This window comes from Salmo trutta, chromosome 22 (assembly GCF_901001165.1).
Source record: "Salmo trutta chromosome 22, fSalTru1.1, whole genome shotgun sequence".
NCBI lineage: Eukaryota > Metazoa > Chordata > Actinopteri > Salmoniformes > Salmonidae > Salmo > Salmo trutta.
The window spans coordinates 19,170,019-19,192,857 of record NC_042978.1 but is presented as its reverse complement, the minus strand read 5'-3'; the positions used below and the strand labels follow the sequence as shown (position 1 = coordinate 19,192,857).

The 22,839-nt window shown below is 44.2% G+C and overlaps 1 protein-coding gene across 4 annotated transcripts in view; it reads left to right on the top strand.

The window, feature by feature from the left end:
* Window positions 1-22,839, top strand: part of sema6bb (sema domain, transmembrane domain (TM), and cytoplasmic domain, (semaphorin) 6Bb) — a 131,119-nt gene that overhangs the window by 94,300 nt on the left and 13,980 nt on the right. For all 4 annotated transcript variants that reach the window (XM_029707086.1, XM_029707085.1, XM_029707084.1 and 1 more), the window contains exons 13-16: window positions 128-307; window positions 1,888-2,028; window positions 3,312-3,389; window positions 5,299-5,357. In XM_029707086.1, coding sequence (XP_029562946.1) covers window positions 128-307; window positions 1,888-2,028; window positions 3,312-3,389; window positions 5,299-5,357 — 458 coding nt within the window. The remainder of the gene's footprint in view (window positions 1-127; window positions 308-1,887; window positions 2,029-3,311; window positions 3,390-5,298; window positions 5,358-22,839) is intronic.

The following is a 22,839-nucleotide window of genomic DNA, read 5'->3' as shown; positions in this document are numbered from 1 at the left end:
ATATTGCTAACTCAAATCCTGTCAGATCAACACAATAGCCTATTGGTTAATCAGGACGAGGAGTCAAGAGAGGATTGGGTGAAAAACACAGTGTCTCTATATCATCATCTTGTCTTCTTCCCCTTAGGTACCAGCTGAATAAGATGGTGATGGACACGGAGGCTGGCCCCTACAGAAACCGCACAGTGCTCTTCCTGGGCTCCAGCCGGGGGACCATCCTCAAGTTCCTGATCGTCCCCAACCGGGACAACACCGTGTCCAGCAGCAATGTCTTTCTGGAGGAGCTGGAGGGCTTCATCCCTGACAAGTAAGGGTTAACGGGTTACAGACAGTCTCTAATGGGTGCTGTTGTGATGGTCTTATTAATTATCTCTAAGTGTTTCACTGTAACACATGCATGGGACCGCAGGGGGGGATAGGAAGCAAACAGATGGGGTATTACTTGGTTATCTTTCAATGAGCCCAATTAGAAATGTTTAAGCAAGAGTCTCCTAACTCGAGCTATGGCGGCGACGCTGCTAATTGTGCCCCCTGATCTATTCTCTGCTCAGACTGAGGGGAAAACGGGGCTCATTTACTGTAGTAAGAAACACTGTAGCACAGCAGCACAAACCTCGTTGGCAGGTGAAAGGAGATTAAAACCGTTACTTCCCACCCTTCAAAACAACGCATTCATGTAGGCGTCAATGTGAGGTTCCATTCCACAAACAACTAAATGGGGAGCAGAGGAATCAGATCAGAGGGCAGATGAGTTAAGGCTGCAGGAATAGCAGCGGTGGTGCTGGTGTTTGAGTGTGTTTGGGGGTGATTTGCTGTGCTGTGATAGTGGTGTGGCTGTGAGCCTGGTATAGGGGTGTGTGACAGGGCTGGCAGTCCCCCTCACAGCAGGGAGCCAGCTAATCAGGAGAGAGGGAATGGAGTAATCAGATCAGCCTTCTCCCACCCTGCCCTTCCTTAACCCCAGACTAACTCCCCTAATGGGCCCAGGGTAGATAGACGGCCCCCGCCACCATCGCAGGGGCAACGGGAACACATCACAGATAGAGATCCTCAAAGCCCAAATTGTTTTTTGATTGGTTGTCTGACATAATGATTATATGTTATATTTTGGACCTGGTAATGAACCATGAAATGACCCGGGGGAAACGGAGAGATTAATGGGCCACACTTTCATTATTTCTCAACCTGTCTCCATTTTACTTATTTTGTTTACTTGTTTAGTCGTTCTTTCTCTCTCTCCATCTCTCGCTCTCTTCCCCCTCCCCATCGCTCGCTCTCTCCTTCCGTCAGTCTGGTTTCTCACATAGTTTGTTTGCTGTGAGGTATGACTAACAACTTGGTACTGTAGTGTGTGATAGATTCCCCCTAATGACTCTTCAGCTGTCAGCCATGTTTATTACCATAAGCCATCCAAATAAGCCCATGCAGGAGTACACATATGTATATAAATATATATAAATCCAGCCTACAAAGGCAGGTGTTTGGATAATATGGAAGTGCTAAGAACCAATTAGAGCTAATGCAGGGTGTAGCTGGTGGCTTTGATGTCCATCCAACCCCAGGTCTCAGTCATCAGCCATCAACACACTGCATACTAAAGATGACACTGTGACAAGCAGGCATTGCCATGCTTCCGAAGGCCTTTTCCTGCTTTCACTTTTATTGTTGTGCTTTTAGTCATAAACTGGTTTGAGTTATACTTAATGAAGCAGTGATGTGTTGTGTTGATATGATGTGCAGTGAGATCATGTAGAGTAGTGTTGTGTTCAGTTAGTGTGTGATATAATGAAGTCAGCGTGACCTCATCATGGTGTGGTGCGTCTTAGCCAACTATGTGTTGTGCAGGTGCAATAAGGCAACACTCTCACTGTCTCTCTGTGTTTTTAGGTGTGGGGAGGACTCTCCGCAGGCGAGGCAGTTGTTGTCCCTGACTCTGGACTGGGTGAGCCAGTCTCTGCTGCTGGCCTTCCCCTCTTGTGTGGTCAGGGTCCCTGTGGCACGATGCCAGCTCTACTCACGCTGCATGAAGTAAGTCACACACATCACACACACCTTTCAGCTCCACACACACACATCACACACACCTCTCACCCACTCCTCTGTAGCCCACACACACCTCTCACCCACTCCTCTGTAGCCCACACACACCCCTCACCCACATCTCTGTAGCCCACACATACCTCTCACCCACTCCTCTGTAGCCCACACACACCCCTCACCCACTCCTCTGTAGCCCACACACACCTCTCACCCACTCCTCTGTAGCCCACACACACCCCTCACCCACTCCTCTGTAGCCCACACACACCTCTCACCCACTCCTCTGTAGCCCACACACACCTCTCACCCACTCCTCTGTAGCCCATACACACCTCGCACCCACTCCTCTGTAGCCCACACACACCCCTCACCCACTCCTCTGTAGCCCACACACAGCCCTCACCCACACCTCTGTAGCCCACACACACCTCTCACCCACTCCTCTGTAGCCCACACACACCCCTCACCCACACCTCTGTAGCCCACCCACACCCCTCACCCACACCTCTGTAGCCCACACACACCTCTCACCCACTCCTCTGTAGCCCACACACACACCTCTCACCCACTCCTCTGTAGCCCACACACACCTCTCACCCACTCCTCTGTAGCCCACACACACACCCCTCACCCACACTTCTGTAGCCCACACACACCTCTCACCCACTCCTCTGTAGCCCACACACACCCCTCACCCACACTTCTGTAGCCCACACACACCCCTCACCCACACCTCTGTAGCCCACACACACCCCTCACCCACACCTCTGTAGCCCACACACACCCCTCACCCACACCTCTGTAGCCCACACACGCCTCTCAGCCACACACACCATATCTGTAACACATCCGCTCACTACCAATCATTACAATCACACCTTTAGTCAGGCCCTAAGCCATCTGCCAACTTATACAGCCAACCCTCGGTGCACCAAACTACTTTACCACATCCCCAAGTGCTCTTCGACAGATCAGTAAATCTATTCGGCGCAGTAGTTCAACACACACACGCACATACACACGCACATACACAAGCACATACACACGTACACACACACGTACACACACACGTCTTACTCGCTTGCTGTTTGGCCTTGCTGACGACTCACCACTGAGTCTTATTGCCTTGATGCCAGCAGACTCTAAACCTAGTGAGGCGTGACATACAGTAACCTATATGTCAAACGTGTAATGTGTTCAATGAATCCATGGTGTCTATCTGCCCTGGGTGGTGCATCACTAAAGACTGTGTTTACTCTGTTTATCTCCAGGAACTGCATCGCCTCCAGGGACCCCTACTGTGGCTGGACCAGAGGAAGCACCTGCTCCTTCCTCAGGCCCGGGACCAGGTGAGGCGCTGGGGGGGAACGAGGGCACAGCACTGGCCTCTGTCTAGTTCTATGTCTGGTCCCTGTCTGCTATCAACCTGCCCCGTGTCTGGCCTGTACCTTTGTCTTGTTTCTGTCTGGCATCCATTTGACCTCTGTCATATCTATACCTGGTCTCTGTCTGGTTCTCTGTCTGGTTTTCTGTCTGGTTTTCTGTCTGGTTTTCTGTCTGGTTCTCTGCCCAGTTCTCTGCCTAGTCGATGCCTGGACTACCTGGGTTGCTGTGACACTCTCTATTTATACTGAGTGTTAGGCCTAAGCTCTGACAGAGCCTACAGTTGTAAGCCTGCAACACAAGCTGTGGCTAGGCAAACATGTCCTCATTTAGTTATCCTGTCAGAGCGAGCTGTGTACATTTATTCATCCAGGATATCTGCTATTGCCATTGTGTGTTCACAACAATGCTGCATTCTTCAACACAGCTTGATATCCAGAGCTGGGTGTACATCTTTGTCAGGGTTGCATTGCTCTTGTACGCCTGCCACAGAACGATTCCTGGCTGTCTTGGCAGCTCACCTCTTGTTCTGGGCTGTAAACCCTCCCACTCCCTCCCGCTCTGCCTCACGTCCGCCCAGCCCAGTGAAATCAAATCTCTTTTTAGAGAGGCTGCTTATTGAATTATGTGTGCAAACACAGGTAGAGCGCCAGCAGTTACAGACAACAGAGCTTTAAAGAGCACCTTACGGCCTCACCGTTATACAATTAAGGGCCCTGTGTTGTGATTTGATTTAGCAAGGGCGGTCAACCTGTCCATTGATCCTGTATCAAGTGATGTTCCAGTTCCAGTTTGAGGATAAATTCCATTTGGAAAAGTGAAAACAATGCTGGGTGATGGAATGGAAGACTGTAACATGGACTATATTGGAACAAAGATAATTAAGTTCCTTACTGATTAGTCTATCTGTTGATATTGTTTTATTACTGTAGGTGTTTTGCATCTGTTTATTAGCCTTCATATTTCTTTCAATCATAACTGTACCTGTAATCTGCTCTCCTTTAGACTCGGGGACAATAAATCCTTAAACTTATTCACATTCTCACCATTGAGGGTATTGTGACAAAACATTGCCTTCTTACCCAGCTACACTAAAGATTACAGCCTGCAGCTTTCATTTATCCAACACAATATACCCTATCAGGGTGAGCAATATATCCACAATAACCCTCCAACCACTCCAGTGTAAACTTACTTCTCAAAGTTATTCTCAGGCAGTGAAACACTCAGTTGGCCTGCTTGTTGTTTGGGCCTTTTCAACTAATTGTAGAGCAGGAGACACATCCCAGTGAGCTGTCTCTGGCTGTGGCTGTGGCGGTGCAGCCTTCCCTCTAGCCTTGAGCACTTCCCATGTTTAAATTACCTCATTGGACAGGGGCCATTTTGAAGCACAAACTGCTGTTATTTCTCCTCTTTAGAGGACCTTTATGGTATACATTCACAGTCTAACTAGCTGATGATTCTGTGGATATGGGCCATGACTAAGAGTGGCCTGCTGTCTCCAGGGGAGGTCAATGCACCTGGTCTGGTCTCACTGCCGTTGGAACTCACCCGTTTTTATTTTTATTTTGTCGCTTCATCATATAATGTCAAAGCCCCTTTTGATTTTACAAGGTCTCCTATTTAAAAAGTAGAAATGGTAAATACTTTTTTTAAGTACGAATTGAAAGATCCAGACCTGCTTTCAGAGTTGGGGACATACAATACAGTATTATTTCTCTCAACTCCACACAAAAAAGTATTCCTGTCCTTTGCTGGTACAATGTTTTGTTTACCAGAGAAAAGCAGAGGTTTCTGTCAGTGACCAAAGCTTGCAGTAGGCCTATGTGTTGTTTATGTGTGAATTGATAAATTACTGTCTTTCCCCTCTTCCAGACTGCCGTTCGAGCAGGACATAGAACACGGGAACGTGTCCCACTTGGGCGACTGTGATGGTAAGAGAAGTGTTTCTTTCTGTTTATTGCCATCCTCTAATGTTAAGCTGTATTTGTGTTGATTCAGTGTTTCTTACATAACTGCCTACTCTAGGGTAGAACATCATACATCTACATTTTACATTTAAGTAATATAGCAGACGCTCTTATCCAGAGCAATTTACCGGAGCAATTAGGGTTGAGTGCCTTGCTCAAGGGCACATCAACAGATTTCTCACCTAGTCGTCGCTGGGATTCGAACTAGTGACCTTTTGGCCCAGCGCTCTTAACCTCTATGCTACCTGCCGCTACTACTGCTGTCTAGCTCCATATCATCATTAATCAATCAATCAAATGTATTTTATAAATCCCTTATTACATCAGCAGTTGTCACAAAATTCTATACAGACCCAGCCTGAAACCCAAAGAGCAAGCAATGCAGATGTAGAAATCCCCATTTATGTTTTACCCATATTTGTTTTCTTCTCTGTTTACTCTGTCTTTTGGCAATGTTCAGAAGCTCTCTTTTTGCTCTTCTGTAGCTTTTCTTTGTAGTTGTTTCTACTTCTGGCTAATTATTATGCGTCTCTGGGTAGCCTCGCCTTGATGTTTTCCTAGTTGTTTTCTGATATGAAAATGACGGCGGCACAGCAAAGCAAAGCGATCCCTCAGACAGAAATCTCCTCGACTCCCTGGCTCTTTTGATCCCACCACTACTTCTGATGAGGCATTCGTGCAAATGAGTCCTCCGCCTCTTCAAGTTCTCTAAGTTCATCTGCCATGCACCTGGAGAGCCACACATATCAATATTACATAACAGTCTTCAGAGGGGCTGTTTGGAGATGCTCCCTCACCCCTGGAGCCCTCTGCACCCCCCTGGTCCCTGTCTGTCGGTCTGTCTGTCGGTCGGTCGGTCGGTCTGTCGGTCGGTTGGTCGGTCGGTGCTGGTCCGGTGGCTTGTGAGTCTTCCTCTAAGCTAGCTTGACCCTGTGTCGGCCAGTATACATAAAGGTGCATTAGCCTCAGCACCCAGCGTCTCTTTGAGGATGTTGCCAGGATTCTCCCATCTGATCTGTCTTAGATAATGGTTCTGATACTGACATGACAAACGCGTTGCGGTCCTGACTTCTGCTGAGAAAGGTGCTGTTGGTTGTCACAAGATGAATGGTGCTGAATAGCCCTGTGTACGCTTGCCAAAAGGATGCACAAGCATCATATGGGCTGCCAGAATCATTAAGCGCTGTGTCTTAGAAAGTGATGAACTTGTGCTTCAATTTCTTCCTCTGTCTGATATTGATGCTATTTTAGTTTTTACAGCACATAGCTTCCCCAGTGTACAACACTCAGAGATGGTCTACACAGATCTCTGTAGCCATCAACAGACTCAATAGACAGTCTGAAGAAGACAAAAAGCTGCAAGTAGAAAGGAAACGAGTTATGACTTTTATCATTCAGTGTTACTATTTGAAACCTGTGAATTGTCACATCAGTCCATCACACACACACACACACACACACACACACACACACACACACACACACACACACACACACACACACACACAGGTGTGAGTCTGCAAATCTCTGAGGTAGATTAGACAGAAGAATCTCAGCTGAGTCCATATACCTCTATCTGACATATCCCACCTGTCTGAATCTCCAGCAGGCAGATAGAAGAGAGCCTGCCATGCTCCATCCGTCTCTCTATGGGGTAATGCAACATTCATCACCCTCTCCCTCCCTCCCTCCTCACTCTCCCTGAGTGAGGGAGCATAGCTGGGCTCTGCAGCTCCTCAGTGGTGACACTGCACACAGCCGAAGCTACAGCCAAGCGCAAGCCAGACCCCACTCCCTCCCCCCAGTCCAGGCCTGTCGGCGGCCCACAGAGGGAGATGGATGGACAGCTCTGATAACTTGCCTTTAACTGCCTCTCCCTCTCCTTAGCCAGAGAAAAGTAGCCGTACGAAGGAAAGGAGGGGGAATCGATTTTCATCTGCTCTTTGGCTCGATTTGAGTCAAATAAATATCAGGAGTGAATCTATAAAGCAGTCTGCAGCCATGAGGATGAGGGAAGAAGGTGATGAGGGGAGAGGGTGAGGGACAAAGGTGATGAGGAGCGAGGGAGAGGATGAGGGAAGAAGGTGATGAGGGGGGTGAGGACGGAGGCGTGGCAGAGCTTGGGGTCATGGACAGGGGCGTAACAGATGGAGTGAGGAGGCTACCGCCGTCTCTGGTGTCACCAAGTTGTCAATGCTCCCGTTACGAAGCAGTAACTCTGCCAGGTGACACATGAAGGCTGCCTGCTCCTACTCTCTCACCTCGCTTTTGCTCCCACCTCTTTCGCTCTCTTTCTCACTCTCACACTCTCTCGCCCTCTCCCTCAACTTCTCCCTCTGTTGTATCAAAAGTTCAGTACATGTACAGTATATCCCATGGTGGTCTACCTCAGCCCAGTCCAAGATAAGAGGGTCGCTGTCTCTCTTCCTTTACACATCAACACAGAGATCTTCAGAGATCAGGACAGGAGCTTGTTATGCCTGTCTCCTCTAAATCAGGCCTGATCAAAGCAGATGTAGACAACACAGCTTTTAATTGAGCTGACCTGTGGTGAAGGGCTGCTCAGTCAGTTGAGTCCAATCAGAGCTGTGTGTGTGCGTGTGCGTGTGTGCTTTTGCATGCGCGTGGCTCTGCATGCTGAGGGCCTATCCTACCTCGCATCAGGCCGACAGCCTACAACTCAATCACTCTGTCCCCAGAGCTTCCTAAGCCAAATGCTGGATGTATACTTCTAATCATGTTTACATTGAGCGCAGTCAGTTCTGAAACCTCTTCTAAACATGTCAGGTAATAAATTCCAGAGGTGTAAAAACAATAATGAGCAGGATTTATCCCTGGCGTCAACGGATGATCAAACATGTCAGCTCCACTTACCAGCGGTTATTGCCCCACGCGGCCGCAGAGTTCAGGTTTTCCAGGTCGTGACCTGCCTGGCAGGAGTATTGGTTTCAGCAGGGTAAGCTCGGCTAAGTGTCGGGCTAGACTTCAACCGTCTACTATTTCATTTGTTGTAAGGGACCTTTAGCTCTCGCAAAATGTTAAACAAAGTCAATAAGAAAAGGCTAGAACCCTAAAGTGGTGTCCCAGCTAACAGTTCTAGGGAGAGAGAATGTTTTTGTAATGTAATCCCTAATGTTTGGGTGTCCAGTTTTCCGTTAGTTATGGGAACATTCTATCTACAGTTGAAGTCGGAAGTTTAAATACACATTAGCCAAATACATTTAAACTCAGTTTTTCACAATTCCTGACATTTAATCCTAGTAAAAATTCCCTGTCCTAGGTCAGTTAGGATCACCACTTTATTTTAAGAATGTGAAATGTCAGAATAATAGTAGAGAGAATGATTTATTTCAGCTTTTATTTCTTTCATCACATTCCCAGTGGTTCAGAAATGTACATACACTCAATTAGTATTTGGTAGCATTGCCTTTAAATTGTTTAACTTGGGTCAAACGTTTCGGGTAGTCTTCCACAAGCTTCCCACAATAAGTTGGGTGAATTTTGGCCCATTCCTCCTGACAGAGCTGGTGTAACTGAGTCAGGTTTGTAAGCCACCTTGCTTGCACACGCTTTTTCAGTTCTGCCCACATATTTTCTATAGGATTGAGGTCAGGGCTTTGTGATGGCCATTCCAATACCTTGACTTTGTTGTCCTTAAGCCAATTTGCCACAACTTTAGAAGTATGCTTGGGGTCATTGTCCATTTGGAAGACCCATTTGCGACCAAGCTTTAACTTCCTGACTGATGTCTTGAGATTGTTTGCTTCAATATATCCACATAAATTTCCTTACTCATGATGCCATGTATTTTGTGACGTGCACCAGTCCCTCCTGCGGCAAAGCAACCCCACAACATGATGCTGCGTGCTTCACGGTTGGGATGGTGTTCTTCGGCTTGCAAGCGTCCTCCAAACATAACGATGGTCATTATGGCCAAACAGTTATATTTTTGTTTCATCAGGCCAGAGGACATTTCTCCAAGAAGTACGATCTTTGTCCCCATGTGCAGTTGCAAACCGTAGTCTGTTTTTTTTATGGCGGTTTTGGAGCAGTGGCTTTTTCTTGCTGAACAGCCTTTCAGGTTATGTCGATATAGGACTCGCTTTACTGTGGATATAGATACTTTTGTACCTGTTTCCTCCAGCATCTTCACAAGGTCCTTTGCTGTTGTTCTGGGATTGATTTGCACTTTTCGCACCCAAGTGCGTTAATCTCTAGGAGACAGAACGCGTCTCCTTCCTGAGCGGTATGACGGCTGCGTGGTCCCATGGTGTTTAAACTTGCGTACTATTGTTTGTACAGATGAACGTGGTCCTTCAGGCGTTTGGAAATTGCTCCCAAGGATGAACCAGACTTGTGTGGGTCTACAATTTTTTGGCTGATTTTTGGGGGATTTTCCCATGATGTCATGCAAAGAGGCACTGAGTTTGAAGGTAGGCCTTGAAATACATCCACAGGTACACCTCCAATTGACTCAAATGATGTCAATTAGCCTATCAGAAGCTTCTAAAGCCATGACATCATTTTCTGGAATTTTCCAAGCTGTTTAAAGGCACAGTCAACTTAGTGTATGTAAACTTCTGACCCACTGGAATTGTTATACAGTGAATTATGTGTGTTAATCTGTCTGTAAACAATTGTTGGAAAAATGACTTGTGTCATGCACAAAGTAGATGTCCTAACCAACTTGCCAAAACTATAGTTTGTTAACAAGAAATTTGTGGAGTGGTTGAAAAACGAGTTTTAATGACTCCATCCTAAGTGTATGTAATCTTCCGACTTCAACTGTATGTTAGCAGAAACCTTCTGAGAACATTTTAAGCATGTTTTCGTGTTAAAGTTAGGAGAACTGTCCCTTAATGTCAAACAGAACTTATCTAGAATGTGGTTAATGTTCTCAGAATATACAGTATTAATGACTCATTTCATGAGACTTTGCAAGAACATTCATGTGTCAAGTTCTCTGAAGGTTATGACAATGTTCCATCAATGTTCCACCAAAAATACACAGAACATGATTACCACGTTCTCAGAATATAAGATATTAATGTTCTAGACACGTTTTATGAGAACGTTGCAAGAACATTCCTGAGTTCAGTTTTCTGAGGATTAGGAGAATATTCCATCAACATCCCACCAAGTATAAACATCCATGCTACATCCATTTTTGTTACTTTTCAATTTATGATATACATAGTATGTGATGTGGATTTCAAGAAGATGATGGAGATTAATTGAACATGCACAATGTAATCATGAATGTCATATTGTGTCAAATATGTAAGTTGAAAACAGTATGTTAAAAGCACTGTGTGGGAGTATCCCTGACCTTGCCAACAGACAAAGAGCTATGAATGGAGCAATAGTTCACCAATCAGGGCCTTGATTGGCTTGGCAACAGTAACAAGACATGTTGTGTAATGATAAAAACAAACAAAAAATGTGGACACGAATGTTCTTGCAACATTCCCATGAAACATGGCTAGAACATTATCTTATGTTCTGAGAACGTGGGAACCATGTTCTGTGTATGTTTGGTGGGACATTGATGAAATATTCTCCTCGCCGTCAGAAAACTGGACACATGAATGTTGTCGAAAAAATGTGTAATCACCTTATAAAGTCATTATGTGCTTTAGACTGTGTAATAGACGTCTGCGATGGTTATTCAATAAGTAAGTTATTTCAATAAGTAAGTTATTTCAATAAGTAAGTTATTTCATCTAAGATGTCTAAGCAGGTATCCATGATACAAGATATTTTGATGTGCAACATCATCCAGTGATTGTCGGGGGAGAGAGAGAGTCTCACTCATCACAGCAGCAGGCCCCAGTGAAACATGCCCCGGGGAAACATGCCCCGGGGAAACAGGGCCCGGGGAACCGGGCCCGGGGAAACAGGGCCCGGGGAAACAGGCCCCGGGGAAACAGGCCCCGGGGAAACAGGCCCCGGGAAACAGGCCCCGGGGAAACAGGCCCTAGGGGCTGAGCTGACACTTTCATTACAGGAATCATGAGGATAATACACTTTACTGTTTGACCAAATAATGGTTTTAACTGCCAAAAAAATACAACGTTTTGAGACATTTGATTGCAGTGACCTTTTAATGAATGTTCAGCTCGCACTGATGCGACTAATTAAATGTTTTACTCGCACAGCCAAGTCAAAGGGTTGCAAAATGTGACTAAATGGTCGCAGTCTTGACCATTTAGTTATACTGTAGCTATATTGTAATAAAACTTGTGTCATAAGTAGTGGTCTGATAGGTTGCAACAAACTAACTAGCTAGAGTTATCAATCGGTGTCACGTCCTGACCATTGTGTGCTCTTATTTTCTATGGTAGAGTAGGTCAGGGCGTGACTGGGGGGTTTATTCTAGTTTAATTTTTCTATGTTGTTTGGGTCTAGTTTCTGTTTTTCTATGTTGGGGTTTTTGGATGATCCCCCAATTAGAGGCAGCTTGTCATCGTTGTCTCTAATTGGGGATCATATTTAAGTAGTTGTTTTTCCCACCTTTGTTTTGTGGGAGATTGTTTTGAGTAAGTGCATGTTGCACCTCTGTCGTTACAGTTTGTTGTTTTTTTTATTGTTTAGTGTATGTCTTGCATAGTTTCACATTATAAATAAATATGTGGAACGATATTCACACTGCGCCTTGGTCCGTTCCTACACACAATCGTGACAATCGGTTATTACCTGAGATTAAATATTGGAATGATATACTTTCAGATGTCTCTTGAGTCAACTTGTGGGTGCAAACACTGTCTTCTCCTGTAGAAACGTTGCATTTGATCTTGTTTGAATTGGCTCGATAAGTAAAGTGGCTCCACTTTTCTACCTGGAGCTTGTACCACCGGGAGAGTAGCCATGGCGTGTGCTTTATTTGCATCAATGATTTTTTGCTGCCAGATTGGAGTACGGTTGCTGGGCAGAGAGGTGACTCGTGAATGACCTGGGCATGATATTTGTTTTCTACTAATAACAGCATTGCAACATTGCAATAAGAAGCCTTACAATTCTGCTAATGTCATGCATGCTTTTAATTGGACCAAACAAATAACACTGAAAAGCAAAAGCTCTTGTGCAGTCGACTTACTAGGCAGAGTTTAGTCACAGAGATGATTTTGTCTTGTCTCGTTTTTGTCTACTGAAATGAACAATTATTTTAGTTATAGTTTGTTCTGAGTCTATTTAGTCAGTTATTGTCTTGTCAATTGCCACTGAGAAATAGGTGTTTGTCACATATACTCCCTCTCCGGCCTCTAGGTCGTCAGGCTGCTAATTTTCGTGCACACCTGTCACCATCGTCTCACACACCTGCGCCTCATGACACTCACCTGGACTCCATCACCTCCTTGATTATCTTCCCTATATCTGTCTCTCCCCTTGGTTCTTTCCTCAGGTGTTATTGACTCTGTTTTCATGTCGGTGCGTTGTTTGTATTTCGTGGTCATTGTTTAGTTTATTTATTAAAACACTCACTCCCTGAACTTGCTTCCCGACTCTCAGCGCACTTGTTACAGTTTGACAAATATGTTTGTCAGTATTTTCATAGACGCAATTAACACTGAGTCCCACTTGCAAAATCCCTTGTTGTTCCAAGTCAGCACATTTCAAATCTGCCTTTTTCCAGAAAGACGTCACTGGGAAGCCAAGTGTGTTTCCGTCTGTGTGAACCAGTGGCATGTATTCAAAATGACAAAAAACAAAACAAAAGAGAACATATAAAATTATTTATCTTTTGGCTCTCTGTGTTTCATAATTTTCCTTCAATTCACAAGAGGCTGAATGTATTTCACTGAAGAAAGCATCCGAGCGAGCAAAACAGTGCCCCTCTGTATGTGTAGACCATCTATCTGATGCTGTCTGCTGCAAAAGAGTATGATATTGTTGTCACCTCAACTGTGAATGGTGTTGGTACACCAAAAAAAAGTGTCAAGGGAAGCCAGTTTGGTTTTGGCTTCTCTCCAATCACATCGCATCGAGAGCATACGTCATTGACAGAAACAACTTGAATTGTTGCATCTCTTTGTGTTTCTGCCCTCCAGTGGCTAGCTAGCTAGCTAAAACTGGCCTTTTCCTAAATTATACATGGATGGAGCTGTCAAATGGAGGTAGCTGTAAAATGGCTCCGGAGAGGAAGGCAGACATCCCCAACCTATTGTTTTTTGTTTGTTTATTTTCGTTGTTTGTAACTTATTCTTTTACTTATTTTGTACATAATGTTGCCGCTACCGTCTCTTATAACCGAAAAATAACTTCTAGACATCAGGACTGCGATTACTCACAACGGACTAGCAGAATCCTTTTTTTCCTTTCACGAGTCTGACGAGCCCAACGCGAAGGATATACTGCTTTCTCGGGAACAGGCCCAGATCCCCGTGATCTGCGTGAAGAGGAGGTGGAGAAAAAGGGGCCAGACGGCGGGCTGCCTTCTGAGAACTCGTAGGCGATCGAATACACCCCGCTTCCTTCCATTCTTCTAGCAAACGTGCAATCTTTGTAGAATAAAATCGATGATTTACGCGGAAGATTAAACTGCCGACGGGACATTTTAAAAACTGTAATATCTTATGCTTCACGGAGTTGTGGCTGAACGATGACACTATCAACATACAGCTGGCTGGTTATACGCTGTACCGGCAGGATAGAACAGCAGCGTCTGGTAAGACAAGGGGCAGTGAACTATGTATTTTTGTAAATAACAGCTGGTGCACGATATCTAAGGAAGTTTCGAGCTATTGCTCGCCGGAGGTAGAGTATCTCATCATAAGCTGTAGACCACACTATCTACCTAGAGAGTTTTCATCTGTATTTTTTGTAGCTGTTTACATACCACCACAGTCAGAAGCTGGCACTAAGAGAGCATTGAATGAGCTGTATTCCGCCATAAGCAAACAAGAAAAGGCTCACCCAGAGGCGGCGCTCCTAGTAGCCGGGGACTTTAATGCAGGGAAACTTATATCCGTTTTACCACATTTCTATCAGCATGTTAAATGTGCAACCAGAGGGAAAAAACACTGGACCATCTTTACTTCACACACAGAGACGCATACAAAGCTCTCCCTCATCCTCCATTTGGCAAATCTGACCATAATTCTATCCTCCTGATTCCTGCTTACAAACAAAAATTAAAGCGGGAAGCACCAGTGACTAGATCAATAAAAAAGTGGTCAGATGAAGCAGATGCTAAGCTACAGGACTGTTTTGCTAGCACAGACTGGAATATGTTCCGGGATTCCTCCGATAGCATTGAGAAGTACACCACATCAGTCATTGGCTTCATCAATAAGTGCATTGATGATATCATCCCCACAGTGACGGTACGTACATACCCCAACCAGAAGCCATGGATTACAGGCAACATCCACACTGAGCTAAAGGCTAGAGCTGCCGCTTTCAAGGAGTAATGCCCAGGACACAAACACACTAACAGGGGAAAATGGGGAACAAGAAAAGCGTAACACATAACCAGAAGCTTATAAGAAATCCCCCTATGCCCTCCGACAAACCATCAAACAGGCAAAGCGTTAATACAGGACTAAGATCATATTGTACTACACTGGCTCTGATGCTCGTCGGATGTGGCAGGGCTTGCAAACCATTACAGACATATGTTGATGATGTAAAGAATGTTTGCTGGTCTGGGGTGTGTAATGAGGAGCAACCAGATGCTGCACTTGATGCATTTATGAAACGACTCATTCCAGTTACTAATAAGCACGCACATTAAGAAAATGACTGTAAAAACTGTTAAATCTCCTTGGATTGATGATGAATTGAAAAATTGTATGGTTGAGAGGGATGAGGCAAAAGATATGGCATTAAGTCTGGAAGCCCAACTGATGCAAAATATGAAATCATGTGACTAAACTAAATAAAAATAAACTACACTATGGAACAAAGATAGATTAAATAAAGAATGATAGTAAAAAGCTTTGGGGCACCTTAAATAACATGTTGGGGAAAAAAGCCAACTCAGCTCCTTCATTCATTGAATCAGATGGCTCATTCATCACAAAGCCCACTGATATCGCAAACTACTTTAATGACGTTTTCATTGGCAAGATAAGCAAACTTAGGGATGACATGCCGGCAACAAACGTTGACACTACACATCCAAGTATATCGGACCAAATTATGAAAGACAAGAATTGTACTTTTGAATTCCGCAAAGTCAGTGTGGACGAGGTGAAAAAATTATTGTTGTCTATCAAAAATGACAAGCCACCGGGGTCTGACAATCTAGATGGAAAATTACTGAGGATAATAGCAGACGATATTGCCACTCCTATTTGCCACATCTTCAATGTAAGCCTACTAGAGAGCGTGTGCCCTCAGGCCTGGAGGCAGCTAAAGTCATTCCGCTACCCAAGAATAGGAAAGCCCCCTTTACTGGCTCAAATAGCCGACCAATCAGCCTGTTACCAATCCTTAGTAAACTTCTGGAAAAAAATGTGTTTGACCAGATACAATGCTATTTTACAGTAAACAAATCGACAACAGAATTTCAGCATGCTTATAGGGAAAGACACTCCACAAGCACAGCACTTACACAAATGACTGATGGCTGAGAGAAATTGATGATAAACTGATTGTGGGGGGGCTGTCTTGTTAGACCTCAGTGCAGCTTTTGGCATTATTGATCGTAGTCTGCTGCTGGAGAAACTTAAGTGTTATGGCTTTACACCCCCTGCGATGATGTGGATAAAGAGTTACTTGTCTAACAGAACACAGAGGGTGATCTTTAAGGGAAGCCTATCAAATATAATCCAGTTAGAATCAGGAATTCCCCAGGGTAGGCCCCTTGCTATTTTACATTTTTACAAATGACTTGCCACTGACTTTGAGTAAAGCCAGAGTTTTTATGTATGCGGAATGACTCAACACTATACACGCCAGCTGCTACAGTGACTGAAATGACTGCAAAACTCAACAAAGAGCTGCAGTTAGTTTCAGAGTGGGTGGCAAGGATTAAGTTAGCCCTAAATATTTCTACAACTAAAAGTATTGTATTTGGAAAAAAACACTCACTAAACCCTAAACCTCAACTAAATATTGTAATAATGTGGAAATTGAGCAAGTTGAGATGACTAAACTGCTTGGAGTAACACTAGAATGTAAACTGTCATGGTCAGAACATATTGATGCAGTAGTAGCTAAGATGGGGAGAGGTCTGTCTATAATAAAGCGATGCTCTGCCTTCTTAACAACACTATCAACAAGGCAGGTCTACAGGCCCTAGTTTTGTCCCTTGACTACTGTTCAGTCGTGTGGTCAGGTGCCACAAAAAAGTGGAAAATTGCAATTGGCTCAGAACAGGGCAGCACAGCTGGCCCTTGGATGATCACAGAGAGCTAATATTAATAATATGCATCTCAATCTCTCCTGGCTGAATGTGGAGGAGAGATTGACTTTATCACTACTTTTATTTCTGTCTAAACTACTGGCACACAGCTCGGACACCCATGCATACCCTACAAACATGCTGCAAGAGGTCTCCTCACAGTCCCCATGTCCAACAGACTATGTGAGGTGCACAGTACTACATAGAGCCATGACTACATGGAACTCTATTCCACATCAAGTAACTCATGCAAGCAGTAAAATTACATTTAAAAAACAGATATAAAAACACCTTATGGAACAGCGGGGACTGTGAAGCAACACAAACATTGGCACAGACACACACACACACACACACACACAATAACAGATGCACTATACATACACATGGATTTAGTACTGTAGATAGGTGGTAGTGGTGGAGTAGGGGCCTGAGGGCACACAGTGTGTTGTGAAATCTGTGAATGTATCATAATGTTTTAAAATTGTATAAACTGCCTTAATTTTGCTGGACCCCAGGAAGAGTAGCTGATGCTTTGGCAGCAGCTAATGGGGATCCATAAAAAATACAAATACAGACTACAAAGGGAACCACAGCCGAGAGCTGCCCAGTGACACGAGCCTACCAGACGAGCTAAACTACTTCTATGCTCTCTTCGAGGCAAATAACACTGAAACATGCATGCGAGCACCAGCTGTTCCGGAAGACTGTGTGATCATGCTCTCCGCAGCCAATGTGAGTAAGACCTTTAAACAGGTCAACATTCACAAGGCCGCTGGGCCAGACGGATTACCAGGATGTGTACTGCGAGCATGTCTTCACTGACATTTTCAACCTCTCCCTGTCCAAGTCTATAATACCAACATGTTTTAGGCAGAGCACCATAGTGCCTGTGCCCAAGAATGTTAAGGTAATCTGCCTAAATGACTACAGACCCATAGCACTCACGTCTGTAGCCATGAAGTGCTTTGAAAGCCTGGTCATTGCTCACATCAACACCATTATCCCAAAAACCCTAGGCCCACTCCAATTTGCATACCGCCCCAACAGATCCACAGACGATGCAATCTCTATTGCACTCCACACTGCCCTTTCCCACCTGGACAAAAGGAACATCTATGTGAGAATGCGATTTGATTTGATTTGATGGAGATAGGGATTTGGACTTGTGGTTTTACTTAATTCTCCATACTGGCCAATGATTATAACTTGTGGTTCTGATCCAACCATTAATTCATACATTGTTGTGCCCCTGGCTTGAGAAGATGGAAGTTCAATATGTAGCTAGATGTAGAAAGCTAATGTTAACTAGCTAACGTTGCCCATCAAATTAAGTTAGGCTAGCGAGAAAGCATTTCAGCCAGGTAGCAGGACAACAACAAATAAAAGTGTGTACTGTATGACAGAGTGATAGACCGTTTCGTCAACATGAAAGAGAGAAGGATGGCACTGGTGTTACTCTACAAGTCGGGGGAGTCAACATTTTTGTACTTGCACAAACACACAGACTCGCGCACAGACACACACACACACAGAAATCAGATCCATGGACAGCAGCATCATATTTAGCTTATGTTAATTGGACTAAATTGTTTTTGGTATCTTTCACTTGTCACTGTATTAGACTAAGGATAGATTATTTGATGATGCTGGAATAGTGGACACAGCTCCTGTTTTCTTTGCGACTTGCGGTAACTCTACGTGGTTCTAAATTAATAGTTGTTTAGTAGTCCGAAATGTCGGAAACATTACCTTGCTTGACCATGCTGTAGGTCGTGTAATTGTTTGTAACATACAATATGTTTTGTCGACTTCACCAGACTGATGTTGCTCTCCGGTTTTGTAATGAAACAAATGTGTGGTTGAAATTATTCTGCCACTCTGTCTTCTCATTGTCTCGGCCTTAGGCCTATATATCAGGGTGTCAAGGCATATGAACTAGCAGGTTATAGAGCAAACAACACAATTATCACAACACATAGGTTGTAATATGGATTTTATTCTGGCTTGGCTTCCCCAGCGATTTTTACCCACGTACCACTACTGGTGTGAACAAAGACAAAAGGCAATAGTCAACTCTTACGCTCCTTCGTCACTCTCTCGCCACTTGCTCCTTCCCCACCGCCGTGAAAGCACTCAGGCATAATGACATGCCTTCACCAGCGAGTCGAGCAGTTACAGATGGAAGCAATTATGGCACTGTGAAAATATTTTCAGAAGCAAGCCGGTGTTTTGACTTGGAGAACAGCGGGTTGCAATCAGTTTAATTGAGGTCCACAGCACATCAATGAAGCGAGAGCATGAGTGAACCGAAGCAGTTGCGTGATGTTAGTGGGTGACAACTGCAGAGCAAGGACTCCGGGGGAGTGGAAGCGGGAGGGAGAGAAAATTAGTTGGCAAATTTACGACATCGGGTCATTCTTATTGGTGCGGGTTGGTGTGGGTTAGGGAGTGTTCCTCTTTGAGGCCTGAAAGGAGCCAGTAAAGACTAGTGCTATATATTTACATTGGGATAAAGATTAGTGCTTTATATTTACATTGTGGGAGTAGTAAGTACAGCATTTAAACCTCCAGATGACAAATGGGTTCCCTGACGCTGAACCCGGCTGAGACACTGCAGAAGTCCATTTCTGTCTGCTATGGGAGGGCTTGGTGACCTTGACTATGCTGAAATCATCCCTGCTTGGCTGTCTTCGCTCCGCTCCTCACACAACGAGAGGGAGGGTGAAGCGACCCACACACAGCAGACGCCAGCCTACCATTCCACTCGCACACATCTCAGCCATGGAGCAAAGATCTGAGATGCTTGAACTGCAGCTCTGACGCCCCTCGCTACACAAGAGGTGCGGGTTTGTGAAATGTGAGGGCCTACGTTCCTCTGCAGAGGATGAGCGGGGGGTGGGTGCAGTTCGTTTCAAAGAGGGCAGCATCAATCCTGAATATCTGGAGAGATGTGAGAACTCCTGGAGGGCTTCTTCTCTTTCACGTGGGTCTCTCCTGTGAGGAGTGTGGTGAAGAGAGAGAGGCAGGAGAGATGGGGAGTCATCTGTCAGCCACCTGCAGGAGAGAGAGAGCAGGGAGAGCAAAGAGAGACCAGATAGCAGGGTGAAAACTGATAGGCTAGCAGCTTTCATCCATCAGCTGGTATCAGAGAGAGCAAACAGCGGTCGTGAGGGGCCCTACCGCTGGCTAACACACCACCATTGGGCTGCTGCATGTCAACAGGAAATAAAGAACCCCAATGATACACATTCATGTCGAACTGTAGAGTGCTGATCTGGTGATGATAGCTGCGTTCTACAGATGTCAGATCTTAATTTGACCCCTTTAGCTGAAAAAATATTTATAACCACCACCAGGGGGCAGCTGGAAGTGGTGTTTGTATATACAATGCCCACCATACCTCCATTGGCAGGCTACAGCGCATCTCGTGTGAATTCTAATGTGGATTATAATAAACTGACATATTTGTAGGGGGTAGATGTATTTTACGTTAGGGAAAAGCAATTGTTTTAGATCGATTTGTTTTATTGTATGTTGAAGGCAAGCAATAGGCAGAGTCAATTATTGGTTTTCCACAATGCCTGTGTGTTCCAGCGGTTCTAGCCACTGACCCGGCACACATATGCCAGAGTCAACATGGGTTTGAATCCGGCCTACTGCCCTTTGACTCATAGATTAAGGTCTATTTTTGATGCGTTCATTCTGTGTGGTTACAGGGTTAATTCCGCATGGATACAGAGTTAAAACAGAAGAAACTCAAATGTTAACAGTTTAGGCATTAATTGCGAGTGGTTAAGGTTTCAGGAAAGCTTAAAACACAATCATTAAAAAAACGACGCACCTATATATCATCAGTATTCATAGTATTCTTAGTGCTTGCTAGAGCATTGTGAACTGCCGTAGTGCAGTGGTCTACGTAGCGCGCTCCAGGCTCCAAGCCTCATGAGTTCACACCCAATGCTGAGCGATTATACTGTAGTAACCAGCCTGAGCCTACATTAGGTCAAAAAGTTAAATGTGTTTTCTTTGTGTAAATTATCAGACTATTCATTTTACTTCTTAAAAATATTGAAATAAAGTGTCTCAGCTCACCAAAATTGTCTTTGGATAGACTCAAATGCATAAACAACTTGACAGCTTTATGAAATGAAATATTAAAGCCACAGAATACAGGCTTTCAATCCACACCAAAGACCAGAACTATATTGATAAATTATACATAGCCTGCTGCCTAACTATAAAACGTGGATGAGCATCCACACTGGAGAAAAGTGTATCATTCTACAGTAGGCCTACATCTGTCAATCAACTGATGGCCCAAATCAGCTTATCAACTCAGCCAGGGAAACACAGTAGCCTATTATTAGTTTTCACACCTTTCATTATGTAACAATGGATAGGCTAACGGTTAGCCTACAGAATGTAGCCTAATGGAAAATAAACCAAAATAACAAGCGGCCTATTGCAACCATCGATTGCACTAAGATTATCACAAGCTTGTTGGGTGCTTTTCCTTCACTCTGCGGTCCAACTCATCCCAAACCATCTCAATTGGGTTGAGGTTGGGTGATTGTGGCGGCCAGGTCATCTGATGCCTCACACCATCACTCTCCCTCTTGGTCAAATAGCCCTTACACAGCCTGGAGGTGTGTTGGGTCATTGTCCTGTTGAAAAACAAATGATAGTCCCACTAAGCGCAAACCAGATGGGATAGCGTATTGTTGCAGAATGCTGTGGTAGCCATGCTGGTTAAGTGTGCCTTGAATTCTAAATAAATCACTGACAGTGTCACAAGCAAAGCACCCCCACACCATCACACCTCCTCCATGCTTCATGGTGGGAACCACACATGCAGAGATCATCTGTTCACCTACTCTGCGTCTCACAAAGACACCGAGGTTGGAACCAAAAATCTCAAATTTGGACTCATCAGACCTAAGGACAGATTTCCACCGGTCTAATGTCCATTGCTCATGTTTCTTCTTATTACTGGTGTCCTTTAGTAGTGGTTTCATTGCAGCAATTCGACCATGAAGGCCTGATTCACGCAATCTCCTCTGAACAGTTGATGTTGAGATGTGTCTGTTACTTGAACTTACTTGAGCATTTATTTGGGCTGCAATTTCTGAGGCTGGTAACTCTAATGCTCTGCAGCAGAGGTAACTCTGGGTCTTCCTTTCCTGTGGCGGTCCTCATGAGAGCCAGTTTCATCGTTGCACCAGTGGTTGGCAAAGTACCCAATTGTCATACTTGAGTAAAAGTAACGATACCTTAAAAGAAAATGACTCAAGTAAAAGTGAAAGTTACCCAGTAAAATACTACTTGTGTAAAAGTCTAAAAGTATTTGGTTTTAGATATACTTAAGTACCAAAAGTAAAAGTATAAATCATTTCAAATTCCTTATATTAAGCAACCCAGACGGCATGATTAAAAAAAACATGTTTTTACGGAAAGCCAGGGGCACACTTTATCAGTCAGATGTAATTTACAAACCAAGCATTTGTGTTGAGTAAGTCTGCCAGATCAGAGGCAGTAGGAATAACCAGGGAGGTTATTTTGATAAGTGCGTGAGTTAGACAATTTTCTTTAGGAATGTAGTGGAGTAAAAGTAAAAGTTTTCAAAAATAGAACTAGTAAAGTAAAGTACAGATATCCCCAAAAAACGACTTAAGTAGTACTTTAAGGTATTTTTACTTAAGTACTTTACACAACTGCATAGTGCTTGATGGTTTTCGCAACTGTACTTGAAGAAACTTTCAAAGTTCTTGAAATGTTCCAGATTGATTGACCTTGATGTCTTAAAGGAATGATGGACTGTCGTTTCTCTTTGCTTATTTGAGCTGTTCTTGCCATATGGACTTTGTCTTTACCAAATAGGGCTATCTTCTGTATACCACACCTACCTTGAAACAACACAACTGATTGGCTCAAACGCATTAAGAAGGAAAGACATTTCACACTTTTTTGGTTACTTCATAGTTTTGATGTCTTCACTATTATTCTACAATGTAGAAAATAGTAAAAATAAAGATAAACCCATGAATGAGTAGGTGTGTCCAAACTTTTGACTGGTACTGTATATTCGCCCTCTAGTTG